Source organism: Rhinichthys klamathensis, unplaced genomic scaffold (genome assembly GCF_029890125.1).
Source record: "Rhinichthys klamathensis goyatoka isolate OS25496 unplaced genomic scaffold, OSU_Roscu_1.1 h1tg000256l_1, whole genome shotgun sequence".
In the NCBI taxonomy this organism is placed as follows: Eukaryota; Metazoa; Chordata; class Actinopteri; order Cypriniformes; family Leuciscidae; genus Rhinichthys; species Rhinichthys klamathensis.
In genome coordinates this window covers 492,630-510,588 of record NW_026606778.1, presented here as the reverse complement: position 1 = coordinate 510,588, position 17,959 = coordinate 492,630, and the positions used below count along the sequence as shown (strand labels likewise).

Genomic DNA, 17,959 nt, shown 5'->3' with positions numbered 1-17,959 from the left:
TTTTTCCGAAGTGAACTAATTCGTTTTTTTGCTCTCAAGCTTAATGTCGAACCATTTTCTTCTCACTTCTGGGAATGTTCGATTAACAGATGAAACTCCATTAACTGCATCTGTAATATGCTGCCAAGCTTCCTTTTTTTTAGGACCCGATACGCCACTATGTACGCTTGAAAATAAATGTGGCGTTTTGAATGAACTTCTGATAATAAAACTTCAATTTCTGCATCTGAGAATTTTTTTTTTTTCATTCGCATTCATGTCATAATATGATGCCCATATATAGTTGTCAGTCGGATTTAATGGGCGGGATTTATGGTAATTGAGAATGAACGTGCACGCGCATCCCATTTATGACTGATTGGAATTCATTAACACACACACACATTTCACTATCACATCTGACGTTTACGAAGTATTTGTGAATCAGGAGAAGAGTTTTCGGGAATGTCTCTTTACGCGCAAATCACTCGCATATTTACTCGTATATTTACGAATGTTTCATGAATGAGACCCACTGTGTTTTCAGCATCTGCCGTCTTAATATATTAGGACATGAACAGATGAACTGCTTTGAGTCACTTCACAAGCTTTTCACTGTTTCATTGGAGAAAAACTACCATCAAATACACACTGAAACTGAAACTAAAACAGTACGATCTTCACAGCAAACAGAAATAAATCACTACTGAATACTAAAGTGTACTTCTCAAAGTAATAATAATGTTTTTATTTCTAAGAAATATCATACAACCAAGATATTTTTTCATCCATGTTTTACATTTATACAGTTCTGTTGTGCAGCATCTTATTTGACAAAAAATAAAAATGCAATATTTGGTGTAAATGAATTATTATAATTTCATTTAATTACATTTAACAAGTTTATATAAAAATTTGTATTAAATCATAAAATACAGATCCCCAAATAAAATGGATTTCATGGGGCCCTATATATATATATATATATATATATATATATATACATATATAGATGCACTGACACATTTCTTCACTGATACCGATTATTCAGAATGATATCTGCCGATCAGAGGTCACGTTCGACTTCCGCATTGTTATTTTGACGGGTAGGGTCGTAAAAATTCTGTCATAATCTATTATTACCCCTCATTTTAATTTTCATATTTTAATGATAATAAGCCATTTAATAGTTTTTGTTCACATTTTCATTTTTATTCACAAACTTACAGGACAATCATATAGGCTAGATTATGCATTTATTTATTTTTGAAGAGAAAGTTGAACAGAAACTGTGGGTCACTTTTCAGGCTTCATCATGAATGCCCAATAAATCGCAATTAGCTTTGTGCTTTGTTACTTGTGATATGAGTATCAAATCTCAAAGTCTCAGCTTTCAAATTCTGTCCATTTTATCACAAAATTCACACAATAAATACCGTTTTGACGCTCTTTAATGTGGTGCGAGAGATCACTGTAGCACTTCAGTTCAAGTGGAGCGCGAGTGAAGGCGATAATTTCTTCCTTTTTACTACGTTACAGAACGAAATAAACATGAATGAACATCAGAAAATATGTTGAAAGATACAGTCCAGGTTACAGAAATCCGTATCATGTCTCCCATGTGATTGCTCAGTGTTTCATCCGCAAAAAGACGCCAATAAAACAGCCCAGTTTTATAAATAAACATGTGTATTTAAATGCAAGTTGTATTGCTGTCCCCCAGAAACAGGGCCATTAACAGGAAATGCACTTAAAATGCAGGACATTAAGTTCTCCATGTGTTCTCCTACCTATGAGTTGAAATGTCTTTTCATGCGCTTGGCCTGACTTTTGTCTTGCTCCTCAAGGTTTGTGACGCGCTTCATAGACCTCGATGGACTGACGTGCGTCTTGAACTTCCTGAAAACGATGGACTACGAGACCACCGAATCTCAGATCCACACCTCACTGATTGGCTGCATTAAAGCCCTGATGAACAACTCTCAGGGACGTGCCCATGTGCTCGCACATTCAGAAAGCATCAACATCATCGCGCAGAGCTTGGCCACCGAGAACATCAAGACCAAAGTGGCCGTTCTGGAGATCATGGGTGCTGTTTGCTTGGTGCCCGGAGGACACAAGAAAATCCTGGAAGCCATGTTGCACTATCAGAAGTTCGCCTGTGAACGCACACGATTTCAGGTGAGCAGGAAAAGTCAAGGCTTTTCTCTCATAGCCACATTGGGCCTCATTATTCAAACACAAATCATTCATAAAAAAACAGTTGTACATAAATTGTCCCTTTGAATCGAATGCAACAATTAACACAGAGAAATTCGTTTAGCTTGTGTTTCATGACTGTTGAGACTCATGAATGAAATATTAAGAGGTCTTTCTCCTTTGTTGTTCTCATTCTTTCTCCCCATCTTCTCGGTTTACACATAGACCCTTCTAAATGACTTGGACAAGAGTACGGGCCGCTACAGAGACGAGGTGAACCTCAAGACGGCAATCATGTCCTTCATCAACGCGGTCCTCAGTAAAGGAGCAGGGGAGGTAAGCGCTACTTTCTCCACATCTGCATCTCATTAGATTCAAATCATCCAAGAGTTTCTCCCTGACTTCCAACGTTTCATTTACAGACCAGTTTGGAGTTCAGAATTCATTTGCGGTATGAATTTCTAATGCTGGGAATCCAACCAGTGATTGATAAATTACGGTCCCATGAAAACTCCACGTTAGATCGGTAAGTGCTGTATTTTGAGACGCTCTGTCCTCAAGTACTTGGCCGAGTTCTGTTGAGCTTAACATGCAGTCGTCTTTTATTACTCTTCAGGCATTTGGACTTCTTTGAGATGCTACGAAATGAAGATGAATTAGCCCTCGCTAAGCGGTTTGAAAATGTACGCTCGCTGTCTTAATTTGTTTTTGAATATAGCCACTTTGTTTCAGTAGTAATTTCAAGATTGTCTCTTTGTTTGGTTTAGGTTCATATAGACACTAAAAGTGCCACTCAGGTGTTTGATCTCATCCGGAAGAGGATAAACCACACGGATGCCTTCCCGCACTTTATGTCTGTCTTACAGCACTGTCTTCATATGCCTTGTGAGTGTTGTCACTTCCCTTCCATAGCAGTGTGAACAAATAAACCTCATAATATTACCTCACCATAAATAATGCCACTTACAAAATAATTCCATGGTATATAGTTTTGGACATGCCACTACGGTAATACCATGTTTTATGTTTTTTCATTATGTACACGCCCTTCTAAAAGTTTGGGGTCAGTAAAAAAAAAAGAATAATAATAAAATTAAATTAAAAAAAATATATATTTTTAAAGAAATTAATTAAATTATTCAGCCAGGATACATTAAATTGATCATAGGTGACAGTAAAACATTTACACCAAAGATTTCTATTTCAAGTAAATGCTGTTCTTCAGAGATGTACCACATGTACAAACTGTTTTCAATATTGATAATAAAAAGAAACGTTTCTTGAGAAGAAAATCAGCATATTAGAATGATTTCTGGACGATCATGCAACTGGAGTAATGATGTAGAAAATTCAGCTTTGCCATCGCAGGAAAAAATTTCATTTTGACATAATGTTAAAATAGAAAACAGTTATTTTATACTGTAATAATATTTCACAATATTACGGTTTTCACTGTATTTTTGATCAAATAAATGCAGCCTGGGTGAGCATACGAGACTTTCAAAGCCATGAAAAACTCTAACAGACCCCACACTTTTGAACAGTAGTGTTTATATTTGCATTGTATTGGCCACTGACCACTTTGCTTTCTGCATATCGGCATCAGCCCTTAAAAACATATTAGTTGATCACTGTAGTGAAGGTTGTGTAGTTTGCTTGGAAGTGTTGACATGATCTTTGCTCTTTGCTCACAGACAAAAGAACTGGGAACACTGTGCAGTACTGGCTCCTTCTCGATCGAATTGTCCAGCAGATTGTCCTACAGAACGACAAGGGTCATGACCCCGATGTGGCTCCCCTTGAGAACTTCGACGTGAAGAACGTGGTGCGAATGTAAGTGAGGGACAGTCCAAGAATTTGTGTATCCAAAGAATCTGAATCTGTACCTTTGTGTCCCCAATTCCTCTCATTTATTAATATCCTGAGCTTTTAATGCCCTCTAAAACTGCCTGCAATTTGGTAAATTTTGCCATTTCAATTATTTAGCTCTGAAAATTATAATCCCAAATACGTAATCTAGTCTCAAAGTCAATTTGTTGCAAGCCAGCCATCCACATGTATCTCATCACATTTTAGGAAAGCGCCAGGCCATAGATTTTTCAAGATATGACTGAACATGATAATCTTAGAACTGTGTGTACAGACTGAAAAGTTGGTACACATCTTTGTGTCATCTTTCTGCATGGGATTAATTAAAAGTGAGACACAACTTCACTTTAGTTCAAACAAGTCGAAGGCTGAGAGACGGTCTGGGACAGTTTCAGTCAAATAAAAACAAATATGCAGAATGCATATGGAAAACATTTGGTGGTTTGATCAAATGTTACAGAGCTGAAATTTGACTCTCGTTTTTAGGCGACAGGGGCTTCTCTGATTTCTTAACATTTCGCACCGATGTTCCTTGGTTTCCTGCTGGTCCTACCCGACTAATAGGAAGCCATCTTTGTGCTTTTTTAAGAATTATGAATGCCAAGTTTTGTGGTTTAGGGTCACATGGTGATACTTAAAACTATAGTTCACCCAAAAATGAAAATTGTGATCGTTTACTCTCCCTCATGTCTTTCCAAAACTATATGACTTTCTTTCTTGAGTGGAACACGACATTCTCCATTCCTTTTATGTTCTGTAGTAGAAACAAAATTATATGGGTTTATAATGATATGAAGGTGAGTAAATAATGAGAGGATTTTGTGTGAACTATCCCTTTAGCAATTCATAAAAGCCCAACACTGCTCTCTTGTTCAAATTTACAGGTTGGTCAACGAGAACGAGGTGAAACAATGGAAAGAACAAGCGGAAAAAATGAGAAAAGGTACATGACCTCTCTATGAGGCGAATATTGATCTAAGTGAGTGTTTAGCCTCAGGAGGCCTTGAATGTGTTTACATGTACCTTCGTCAGCTTGGGAATCAGCGATGACATTGCTGATGTTGTCAAATACTGAAGCATTTGTGCATTTTGATTTCAGTTTTTTTTTTGTTTTTTTTTGGCTTGAATCATAGAGCATAATGAACTTCAGCAGAAGCTGGAAAAGAAAGAAAGAGAGTGTGATGCAAAAGCCCAAGAGAAGGATGAAATGATGCAAACGCTCAATAAGATGAAAGAGAAGCTGGAGAAGGAAAGCAGTGAACATAAGCTTGTTAAGCAGCAAGTGGCTGACCTTTCTGCCCGGCTACATGAGATGAGTAATGTATGTTACATACGCACATAAGCACAAAGTACCTCTTCCAAAACCTAGTTTTCTCTCTGTTGGCAGCTACATTTTAAGGCAACAACCTAACTGAAACGAAACCTTATATGTGACTGAATTGGAACAAGCTCTTAGTTCCTTGCCAAATAATAATAAAAAAAAAGTATGATGGTTTGCTGGCCTGTTTTGCCTGCGAGTTAGACTGATCTGGTGTCAAAAGAGACCAGATAATCCAGCTTGACCATCTTAAGCAAACTAAGACCAGCAAACCACCTTAGGATGGATGTATATATTTGAAAATAAAATACAAATATACTAATATTCTAACCCTTGGCTCTCTTCTTGGAAGAAAAAAAATCCCTGAGTTTGTCACTTTTGCCCAGAATGAGGTTCCTCTTACTAAAAGTACTGTAGTTGTAGAATGCTATTGAATGATTACCATATTCATGTACTATGGTATTTCCAAAATAAACTAAGTTACTTCAGAGAATACTATGGTAATGCCATGTCCAAAATAATCATGGCAGTTCCAGTGGTGCTTGTTTGTTTGTGTATAAGCCAGCATAACTGAAACAGCCTGGAGCCTTCGTTGCCTAAAAAATGCAGTGTCAACAGCTCACTGGGGTTTGGAACAGTCCAACATGTTTTGATTCATAATTATAACAGATTAAAAGCCTCACAACACTTTGCTTCATGTTCCTACTGTATCTTGTTTTTTTAGAGGACAAATATCCCAGGTGGCCCCCCTCTCGTCACGTTGGCCCCTGGTAGCATCCCACCTCCACCACCAGGTCTAGCTGGCATTCCTCCTCCACCACCACCTCCAGGTGGAGCACCCCCACCCCCTCCCCCTCCTCCTGGCGGGCCGCCACCTCCACCAGGCCTGCCCGGCTTTGGTCCTCCTCCCCTGGGAGGTCTTCTGGGCTCCACGCTGACGAAGAAGAACATCCCTCAGCCTTCCAATCCGCTTAAGTCTTTCAACTGGACCAAACTCGGTGAAGTGAGTTAATAAACATTTGCAATTATATAACTGTTAGTCTTTAGAAATGTTCCTCTTTAAAAAAAAAAAAATTATAATTCAATTTATTTATTGTTTAACTAAGTCCTTTAATGTGTATTCATAGTTTATTCATTATTCATCTCTGTTTCAAAGAATAAACTGGAAGGGACATTGTGGCTGGAATTGGATGAAATCAGAGTTTACAAACAATTGGACTTGGAGGATATTGAAAAAACATTCTCCGCTTACCAGAGACAGCAGGTATAAGAATTCTTTGAGAATTTGTACCCGTCTGCTCCTGTATTGTAAATATCGTGCACATTGTTCCAAATGCATTCTATGAATAATACTGCAGTGTCAAACTAAAATTAAAAACCTGAATTTCTGTACCTCCCTCTGTATTCTCTATTTTTCTGCTTGATGTTTACACCTGCCCTTTTATATATTTTCTGATCTAACTAACACTTTCCTGCTCCCTGCTTGCCATAAAGGACTTTCTGTTCAATAACTTTAGACAGGTAAGTGTGGTCTCTGCTCTTGTCTCTTTAGTTTGGTGATAATACCATGGTACTGACAATTATATTTTTTTTGGACATGTAATAGTTTGATGGTACTCTCTGGAGTACCATATGAATTGTTAAATCTCACAAATAAATGTCCTGGTTATAATTCCACCCCCGAAATCAACAGAAAAGTAATTATATTTGGCATAAAGATAATGTTTTGTTGCATTGTGACATTATTTTCAGAGCAATTAAGCACATTTTGCAGTTTACCATTCTTATACAGTACTACTTACTGTATTACAATTAAAAAAAAAGAAATGATTAAAAAAATTAAAATACGCATATAACAGTACAACAAATAATACAATGATGTATAAAATAGATCTTAGTCAGGTTTTCAGTACAGTCTTTACTGTATAAAAGTTTTAGATCAAGTGATTTTCGCAACTTTCAAAACTGTTTAATGGAGTTTTTGTCTACTGAAATTTATTTTCAGAAAGACGTTTCGTCAGCTGAACAATGTTGTTAAACAAAAGTGCAGTCCATTGAAATTGACCATTGAATATTCTATTACTCACAGCCTCGTTTTCATTTCTGTCAAAAATTAAATATGGCGCTACCCTGACTAAGGTCTACACCTTAAAATTTAAATAATATATGAAATAATGAGAAAATTATGTTAATAAAATGAAAAATTAGAGAGTTTTTGCATTCAAATGTTTTGTGTAAAATGTAAACGTAAAAAGCATTAATTTAAAAACATTTATTAATCTTAATCGTTCTAAAATGAATTTTATTTTGTAAGAACAACATAAAATCTATTTTATAAATGGCTTATTTTGATTTTGGAATTAAATATGACATTTTCTATATACTGTATAAAAATAGTAATTAATAAGTACATTAGTGTATATCAAAGTACCGTCTGATACTATCACAGTACCACGGTACCACCATAGTACTTTTTATGTAATTTTCACTGCATTCTTTATGCAGATAATCATCAAATTATTGTCTTTTGTTGCATTGCTTAAAAACGCGATGAACCAAATGACCTACTTCAGTTTATTAGTGAGCATTTCAAGATGTCTCTGTTCGTAATTAGCCAAGTTGGATATGAGGCATGCAGTTGGTTTTGCATGCATCTGGAGTTTATGCAACAGTGAAGGAGACAGATTTCCACCAACTAAAAAACAAATATCCCCCCCTTGTTTTTGGACAGATTCCCTTCCACTCCTTTCACTCTCTCCCTCCCTCAAATATAACCCGGCGTGCCATCATCTAAACACGCAATTTCTAGCTGTCTGCTCCCCAGCTGACACTAAAGTGGAGGAGATGACTGTTTTCAGCCTCTGTTGTTGTGGATGTCTGGTGTGTTCGGTCATGGATATGTCATTAGCTTGAAAAATGACTTTGTTTGGATTTGACTTTAGAGACAATTTAAGACAACAGGTGTCTTGTCGGTTTCACATTCGGTGTATTTGCCAAGTCCAAATCTGCATTTGATTGTTTCTAATGACTGTGTTTTTGCTTTTAAACTATGTTATGATGTTCAGAACCACACTGCAAAATGATTTAGTTTCTAAATATCACCCCATACATAAGTACACCAACTTAGAGGACAATCAAACACTGATTTGCACCAAAACCTCAAGTGTGAAATCAACTCTCTCATAGTTTTTTTCCCCCTTCATTTTAATTTGATATTGATGATGACCTTAACTCCATTTGTCTTTCTGCAGAAAGAGACAGAGGATGACGTGGTCACTTCTAAAAAGGTCAGAGAATTGTCTGTCATCGATGGTCGGCGTGCACAAAACTGCAACATCCTTCTCACCAAGTGAGTCTGTAGTTTAGAGACCGGTAGACACCATCTTTGACCATTTAAGATTCGTTCACAGTAATAAACATTCCTGCATGACTCACTATCGAACAATTCTCTGTTTACTTAAGCCATTTTGGATGATCCTAGCATCACAAGTCACCATAGCAGTGGGGATAAACATATCTCCCATAAGCTCACTTCATGTGTTTGATTTAATTATATAGCTGTGAACGAAGCCTGGAATTCAGCTATTTTAAACATTTACTGCATCAATTTTTTTTATTGAGGTCCTGTTTACACCTGGTATTAAGATGCGTTTTGGTCGATCGGATCACAAGTAGATGAGGGAGACGCATTCCAGTCTCTTTTGTCCACTTTCAACCACTTCTGTCCTGATTCCTTCTAGGGGAGGGTTTATTGGTGGGTAAATGCATGGGTTTTTTCAGATCTTTCGATCTAATGGACAAAATAAGCTTGCGCAATTTACATATGAATACGCCCGGAGATGACGAAAAAACACACGGAATCAGGAAATCAGGAATGGTGAGAGAACATTGTGTTTGGTACGTTTTTCATCTTCAAACCAAACTTGGGTCTCAAGCCGACAAAGTTTAAATCCCATGGAGAGTAGGCGGTCTTTTGTGGCTGTTCGACCACTTGAGCAATGAGCATCTACAATACGAAAGCAATCTGGTTGAACGCGGTTTCGACTACCTCTGGAAGTGGTCAAAAGTGGACTAGCTCGAAACATTTTAGACCCCGTTTACACCTGTATTTAGCGTTGTCCACTTGCGATCCGATCGACCAAAAAGCATAATTAAAGGCCCACTGAAGTGCCTTGGAACGCACAGCTTTGTATGATGCGTTGACGCAATTTCCACTGAAACAGGAAGCTAAGACGGGATCATATTGAATGGCTCCTCCCCCTTTTCAAATAGCCAATAGCGTTTAGTTTACCTCACAGACTGCAAGTCGTACTTGACATCACCATAAATGTGAATAAATTCTAGCCATATCATTATTAACCAACGTACAGTGAAAACGGAATAAAACTCGAGCGTTTGAGCAACCAAACACACATCTCCACCCATATTGCTCCGTGACGTGTTAACGGCTGCTTTGGTCAGGTGGTATTTATAGCATGGGGGGCGGGACGCTTTAGATTCTAGAGAGCATTTGATTGGACAGAAGATGTGATGAGAAGCTGAAGCCCGCGGTGATGTCATTAAAAATCCGTGATCCTTTTTAGCGGAAGTGAGAGACTAAGTTTTGAATACTTATATCTCCTAAATGTACATTTTGTCATTGTTTTGGAACACACCAGCTTATTCATAAACTAAAGGCTAACATATTCATACTAAAAGCTAAAAAACTAACATTTTGATTTCAGGGGGCCTTTAATACAGGTAAACGGGGCCTCAGAGATTTTTTTTTTTGTGATATAGAAATATGACTCTGATATTACTTCAATCAAGAAGGCCACACCAGTGATTTACTTAAATCTTTGCAGGTTAAAACTCTCCAACGAGGAGATCAAGAGAGCCATACTGACCATGGATGAGCAGGAAGACCTACCTAAGGATATGTTGGAGCAGGTGAGATGCATCGCCACATACTCCATCAATTAGCTCACACTTTACCTCGTAATTCCACATGGCTACTGGCCAAAACAAACCTGTTTTACTGCAGTGGATTGACGTCAAACATTTCAGAACTGTGATTAGCTGATACAGCGTCTGCACAGGCGGCGAGTTTAATTACATAACCTTCGCAGTCCAAGCCAGCATGTAATTATTGTTTTGCAGAATTTTTTTTGACAAACTCCATATCGTCCTTGCATTTTTGTCATTCTGAATGATGGGGAAATTTGTTGTAAAAACCATACTGAAGCCTTTCCACATGCCTGAATTCAATCTGTTGTGTATATCCTGCAAGTGGAGGCTCAAATCAAGCACATTTCTAGTTTAATTAAAACCCGTTCAAGCCATGTAGCCATTTTGGTAATAAAATGCAGCTTTGTATACCTCACCCTGTTTAACCTTTTAAAGCAAATCACCAAATAAGAGCAGCAAGTAAATAGTTGTAACATTTTCCAAATGGACTTGAAAAGCAATATAATGGCAATCAGGTTTTATAAGTCCTCTGATTGCTGTTGTTTTAATTTGAACAGTAATCAAACAGTTATTGTAGTGTGACGGGAATGCATGTTCATGTATTGGATATGTTTAATAGGGCCACGTTGCATTAAAGCACTTAAAAAGACTATAATATACTAACTTTTAATGCTTTATCTTTACAGTTTATTTCATGAATAAACCGGCTTTTTTGCTACTGTATCTTTAAGACTCCTCTTTCAAAACGATCTCTGATTGGTTGGCCCAATTTAGTCATTATAATTCTCTCTCTCCTTCCCTGCAGCTGTTGAAGTTTGTGCCAGAAAAAAGTGACGTGGACCTTCTGGAGGAACACAAACATGAGTTGGAGCGGATGGCGAAGGCAGACCGCTTCCTCTATGAGATGAGCAGGTTACGGTCAATTTAAGTCACTTAGTTTAGGGTATAATAAATGATGTTCATCAGACTGGACAGAGCTGTCAAAACACAATATTTCCTAAATGGTGCTGCCGCACAACAGCTACAGGTGATGTAGAGGTCAGTATGTGGAAAATAAACTCTTTTTACAGGATGACGTTCTTATCTTGGTCTGTCTAGTCTCTCGCTATAATAATCTTTGACTTCAGTTACAAAATGCAGTTTCCCTCAAATTGTCTGGAAACATGTCGTCATTTTTCTGACCTCTTCATTGTGCGGTTCTTAATGTCATTAATTTCTGTGGAATGTCAGCCAACAAAGACATAAATATAAAAGCCCTGAAGAATGGGCGGCTCCATCAATTAATACAATATAAACAAGTTGCAGGTGTTACTTATTGGACAGTTTTTTTTATTATTATTTTAATATGGGAAACAGGACCCGTGTCTCACGAACAGGCGTACTTCAACAGAACAATGAAAAACCACAGAAGAATATTCGGCTGTTAATGTTACAGGCGTTTTGTAGCAATGCATTATGGGTACACCTCTTGTAAATAAATGTTTTTTTACAGGCAGTTTTTAAGATCTATTATTCTATTCTAGAATGCATTTATTTTTATATGTCATATACACTACCAATCAAAAAGTTTGTACGCATTTATTCTTTATCTTGACTATTTTCCACATTTAAACAAATGTTACACACAAATGTTAAACAAATCAAAACTAACTTCTATTTGATCAGTTTAGCAGTAGAAATTCAAACATAGACTAACTAATGTTGACATAAGCAGAAGCCTTTAGATCAAGAGGTTTTCTGTTGGACACGTGTTCTTTAAAATAAGTAATACAAAATGGGAAATAATGCCAATGTTAAATCAATGAATCAAAACTTATATTTGATGAATTTAGATTTAAACAATTGTGTCTACATTCAAAAGTAGACTATTTATAATTGTCACCAAAACTAATTTCAAGCATTAAAGCCTTTATTTTTTTAAGAGCATAAAATCTGGTATTATAAATGAGATATCAAATATTTATGTTGTTTTGTTTCAATTCTCCTTTTAAACTGCAGAATCAACCACTACCAGCAAAGACTGCAGTCTCTTTACTTCAAAAAGAAGTTTACAGAACGAATAGCAGAAATCAAGCCGAAAGTGGAAGGTAAATTCTGATACCTTTATCAATCATATGTGTTCTATGGTTATGTTCTATACTAGACTTGTGTGAAATAAAGCATACAAACGCCTTTTCGGTTATGTAAGGTGTAATGTTAAAAATGCTATTTGCCTCCCACAGCTCTCAGTAAAGCATCTAAGGAGGTTCTTCAGAGCAGGAATCTTCGACAGCTTCTGGAGGTGGTGCTGGCCTTTGGGAACTACATGAACAAAGGCCAGAGGGGCAATGCCTATGGCTTCAAAGTGTCCTCTCTCAACAAGATCGCTGACACCAAGTCCAGCATCGACAAGTAAGACAGCGCTTCGGTTTGTGCGAGTACTGCATATTAAACTCCAACCAGCCATGCACTTACACAAGCTGTGTGCGTTTCTCAATAGAAACATCAGTCTTCTGCACTACCTGATAACCATTCTTGAGCAGAAGTACCCTAAAGTCAGCCTGATTCATGAGGATCTGCACAACGTTCCAGAAGCGGCCAAAGTCCAGTAAGCACTAAAACAATCAAGTCTCTCTATTGCACCCACTTAAGTGGTTTTAAAGAGTGTATGTAATGAAATGGGAATGTAGGAAGACGCTTAGGATTTGGCTAAGTAGGATCAATGCCATTGTTAGCCCAGGGACAACATTTTAAAAAGATATTCCGGGTTTATTACAAGTTAAGCTTAGTCGACAGCACTTTGTGGCACAACGTCGATTACCACAAAAAATATTTTCCACTTTCCTTTATTTTCATTAAACAAAGCAATGGCTTACAGTGAGACACTTAAAATGGAAGTGAATGGAGTCCAATCTTTAAATGATTCAATGCCTCAATAGTACAGCAATAAGTCATAATCAATATGCATATTAACACGATTTTAGTTTGAAAAATGTAATTACTGACCTTTTATGTGAAAAGTTATATCAAATTTATTACTGTGACAATGCAATGCCATAACCCCTAAAATGATTTAAGCAGCTTCAAAGCTCAAATAATATGTTTTTTAAAAGAAGAATTAATGTAAGTGCTTTCAAATTCTTTAAAAAATAATTGCGATTTAATTTATTTTAAAGAAAATGAGGGACGGGTTGAAATTATTTTTTAAGGTAATCAACATTATGCCACAAATGCTTTTAACTGTTTGGGGTCAGTAAGATATTTTAATTTTTGAATATTAGTTTTTTCACTGGAAATTCCTTCAGCCAGGATGCATTAAATTGATCAAAAAGTGACAGTTAAGACATGTATAATGTTACAAAATATTTCTATTTCAAAGAAATGCTGTTCTTTTGAACTTTTTATTCATCATGAAAATCATGAAAAAACACCACAATTGATTTCAACATTGATAATAATAAAAATAAATATTTCTTGAGCAGCAAATCAGCATATCAGAATTTTTGAAGGATCATGTGATCTGAAGACTGGATGATGCAGAAAATGTAGCTTTGCCATCACAGGAATACATTCCATTTTAAAATATGTTATAATTAGTTTGTTTTTTAAAATTATAACAGTATTTTAATATTTCACAATATTACTGTTTTTACTGTATTTTTGTTCAAATAAATGTGGCCTTGCTAAACACAAAAGACTTCTTTGAAAACATAAAAAAAATCCTACCAACCCTTGAAACGACTTTTTAAATGTGTTGTGTAATATATATGAGAAACCAGGAGCAAGTTTGTTCTGAATAGTAGTGTGTATTAAACCTCAAATATTGCTTTAACAACCAATCAGATGTTAGGGATAAGGCATGAACAGTATCAGCCTATCATTTCACTCTGATTTTGGGGTAGATTATAGTTCGGGATAGGGTTAGCACTTTGTTAGACTGGAATGTTGTTCCAGGACCAACAAAAGTTGTTGATCCAGGAACATTTCCTATTTGGCAAAACCATAGTCACTGTGTGAAGATAATGTTTGATGTGATTCATTCCTCAGCCATTCGAAATAAGATTAAAGGGTCTGCAAATTGTCCAGTGAAACATTATCTCTCATTATCTCCCTCTCCAACTTATTTTTCTTCCTTTTTTCCCAGCATGACTGAACTGGAGAAAGACATTAACAATATGCGCACTGGCTTGAAAAGCGTGGAGACGGTGAGCGACATTCTCTCGTTTTGTCTACAATTACAAGCTCTAGAGCTTATGAGGTCATCCAGTGTAGCAAATGTCTCTATTTATACACAGCCGTGCGATATAATTGGATAAAACATTATTTATGGTTTAAACACTTGAAACTAGAACTTTCGAGGTTTGAAGGCCTTGCTGGATTGCTACGGTGTTTTGAGTGATCACTAATGGCTGGGTATTTGCTCTAAATTGAATGCACTTTTAATATTCTTTAAGTCATGGCCTTACTTGTGTCCATTCCTTCATCTTGATAGCAGTCTCTCTCTCTTTCTCAACAGGAGCTGGAGTACCAGAGGGGTCAGCCTCAGATCCACGGCGACAAGTTTGTGTCTGTTGTGAGCCAGTTCATCACTGTTGCTGGTTTCAGTTTCTCTGAAGTGGAAGACTCTCTTCAGGATGCCAAGGAATTGGTAAGATCGAAAGCACACCACAGTTCACTGAACCTAAGGAGATAATAGTCTATCTATTAGATGTTAAAGGTTTATGAGGTTTGAACATAGCAAGGCCTGTCACTCTATCTGGCCGCTTAAACGTGAAAGCTCACATAAAGTCGCTCCGCTTTGAAGTCGCCGTTAAACGTCTGAAATGACAGATATTTCAGGCACACATAACTTAGAACTCAGACTTGTAGAAGTTAAATCACTGTTTTCGTTGGAGTTTATCGGGCTTCTGACCGTCTGTGTGGACATTGGAACCGCTGGAAACATGGGCCGTAATCTTTAACTGCTTTAGGCTGAAGATCAGTTTCAAAGGCAGATTGGTTCAGGGACACATGAAGGTTTGATCTTAGTGAGAAGTTGAGGATCTACTTCCGCCATATCTATGTCATAACATTCATACACTACTGTTCAAAAGTTTTTTTTTTTTAAAGAAAAGTAATACTTTTATTCAACAAGGATGCATTAAATTGATCAAAAATGACAGTAAAGACACTATATAAAGACTTTTATTTCTTTCTATCATCAAAGAATTACATTTTCTCACAGTTCCCACAAAAATATAATTTAAAGCAGCACAGCTGTTTTCAACATTTATAATAATAAATGATTCTTGAGCATCATATCAGAATGATTTCTGAAGGATCATGTGACTCTAAAGACTGGAGTAATGATGCTGAAAACTCAGCTTTGCCATCACAGGAATAAATAACATTTTAAAATACATTAAAATAGAAAATACATATTCTAAATGTAATAATATTTCACAATATTACTGTTTTTAATCAAATAAATGCAACATGAACATAAAGAGACATAGTTCGTTCAAAAACATAAAAAAACCTTATCGACCCCAAACTTTTAAACATGTGTATGTTTTTGAAAGAAGGCTCATCAAGCCTGCATTTATTTGATCAAAAATACAGAAAAAACAGTAATATTGTACAATATTATTACAATTTAAAATAATAGTTTTCTATTTTAATATACTTTAAAATGCAATTTATTTCTGTGATACAAAGCTGTTTTTTCAGCATTATTAGCACTTTAGTGTCACATGATCCTTCAGAAATCATATAAAAAATACATATTCGAAGCAAAACGTTATTTTCAATTGTAATGATATTTCACAATATTACAGTTTTTAGCGCATTTTTGATCCAATAAATACAACATGAACATAAAAGACTTCAAAAATATAAAAAATCTTACCGACCCCAAACTTTTAAACAGTAGTGTATATGGGAAGGAGATCACTAGTTCATTCTAGCGGCCTGGACCAGATCGATTTATTACGTCAGTTTTTTATTACTCGCTAAGTTGAAGTGCCAAAGAATCCCGCATAAAATTACGATCATATGACATGAAGAATCACCCTCCTAAATGTCCTTGTCTTTCATTCTACACAGTTTGAGAAGGCCGTGAAGCACTTTGGGGAGGACGTCACACGCATGCAGCCCGATGAGTTCTTTGGCATCTTCGATCAGTTCCTACAGGCCTTCAGTGAAGCTAAACAGGACAATGAGAACACGCAACGACGCAAGGAGGAAGAGGAGCGCAGAGCCCGCATGGAGGCGCAGGTAATGTGTCCGTCTCAAACGCATGTCATTGTGTCAGGTTCGGAATAGAGTTTATCTCCAAAAATAAAATGCATCTCAAGAGCTTTTTTTTTTTATCAAACATGTCATATGTAATGTAAATCCTAAAATATTTTAGAAATTACTAGACAAAATGCAGCTGCACATTTTTTTCCTAGTAAAAATCCTCATCATTCACCAAACTGAGAATTAATCAAAATAAAGACATGTGACAGACAGAGGGAAAGGGGTTATGAAGAATATGTCCCTAATTAACTAAAAAATAGTATGCTGCCTACAGTATACCCTGTGTAGTATGTAGTATGTATTCCATTAAGCAAGCTAAACACATTAAGACAAAAGGAAAACTTGCAGTCGTGATTAATGGAAATATGTCTGTGAACAGCTCAAGGAACAGCGTGAGAAGGAAAGAAAATCTAGAAAGGCCAAAGAGAACTGCGAGGAGGATGGAGAATTCGACGACCTGGTGTCTGCCCTCCGATCCGGGGAGGTGTTCGACAAAGATCTATCGAAGATGAAGCACAACCGTAAACGTCCCGTCAAACAGAGTGCAGAGAGCAGCAGAGAGAGGCCCATCACCAAACTCAACTTCTGAGGAGCGCTGCCTCCTGCTGGTAGAGCTGAGACATTACACCCGTGTGCACAATGCTCTACCACTGTTTATTATCCAGGCCCCATTCGTGCTGACTGCCAAAATACTTCTGGAAGATTTATAGAGGCTTTTCTAAACATGTAAATCAGTTGACAGTGTTTGTGTTGAAGATGACTGGAGTTGTGCCGCAAGGACACCATAGTTCTCCCCAGGGAAAGAACCAACAGAAAGGGCTACATGTACACCCATTTTCATAGTTTTGGTTCCCTGACAACCAGAAACCCTGTTTATTTCTGTCAGCTCAGATACTGCATGTGTTTTTGTTGAATTTTTTGGTAGTGTTCAACCTGGACTATCAAAAAACAGGCCTTGTTTTGCAATACGTGGTGTGGTAAACACTAAAAGTCAGTGTTTTCTGAAGCAAAAGTGATTTTTGCCTATTTGAATGATAAAACAAAACCAGTGATACTTGTATGATGTGATTGGCCTGTTTGTAATAAGTATTTTCATTTTGTTACACTTGTAACTCAAGCACAAGTGATTGTCTGGTAAAAAAAAAACTAAAAACTGTCCATTCCAGACCTGTTAAAGCACAATGCACAACTTTAGAGAAAACAACCTCTTGTATAAAATTTCATTGAAATTAAAGTGTTTATTATAATCTACCGATGCCATGTATTACATGTACTGACAGTAATTATAGTGGAAATATGCTGAGGTCAAACTTTGATTGCAAATATATTGTAGAGAGACAAAACGACATGCACAATATACTTTTTTTTTTTTTTTTTTTTTTTTTTTTT

General features: G+C 36.7%; 1 protein-coding gene across 3 annotated transcripts in view; it reads left to right on the top strand.

Moving 5' to 3' along the window:
• Nucleotides 1-17,390, top strand: part of daam1a (dishevelled associated activator of morphogenesis 1a) — a 56,103-nt gene extending 38,713 nt beyond the window's left edge. For 2 of the 3 annotated variants that reach the window (XM_056267259.1, XM_056267258.1), the window contains exons 6-26: nt 1,827-2,160; nt 2,404-2,514; nt 2,601-2,704; nt 2,795-2,861; nt 2,946-3,063; nt 3,873-4,011; nt 4,932-4,990; nt 5,181-5,368; nt 6,090-6,368; nt 6,522-6,629; nt 6,860-6,886; nt 8,617-8,714; nt 10,210-10,294; nt 11,118-11,224; nt 12,311-12,399; nt 12,535-12,703; nt 12,792-12,899; nt 14,436-14,496; nt 14,808-14,939; nt 16,376-16,546; nt 16,950-17,390. In XM_056267259.1, the coding sequence (XP_056123234.1) occupies nt 1,827-2,160; nt 2,404-2,514; nt 2,601-2,704; nt 2,795-2,861; nt 2,946-3,063; nt 3,873-4,011; nt 4,932-4,990; nt 5,181-5,368; nt 6,090-6,368; nt 6,522-6,629; nt 6,860-6,886; nt 8,617-8,714; nt 10,210-10,294; nt 11,118-11,224; nt 12,311-12,399; nt 12,535-12,703; nt 12,792-12,899; nt 14,436-14,496; nt 14,808-14,939; nt 16,376-16,546; nt 16,950-17,159 (2,764 nt within the window). In that variant the 3' untranslated portion in view covers nt 17,160-17,390. The remainder of the gene's footprint in view (nt 1-1,826; nt 2,161-2,403; nt 2,515-2,600; nt 2,705-2,794; nt 2,862-2,945; nt 3,064-3,872; nt 4,012-4,931; nt 4,991-5,180; nt 5,369-6,089; nt 6,369-6,521; nt 6,630-6,859; nt 6,887-8,616; nt 8,715-10,209; nt 10,295-11,117; nt 11,225-12,310; nt 12,400-12,534; nt 12,704-12,791; nt 12,900-14,435; nt 14,497-14,807; nt 14,940-16,375; nt 16,547-16,949) is intronic. The other variant, XM_056267260.1, reaches the window with a different exon arrangement.
• The last annotated feature ends 569 nt before the right edge of the window (nt 17,391-17,959 follow it).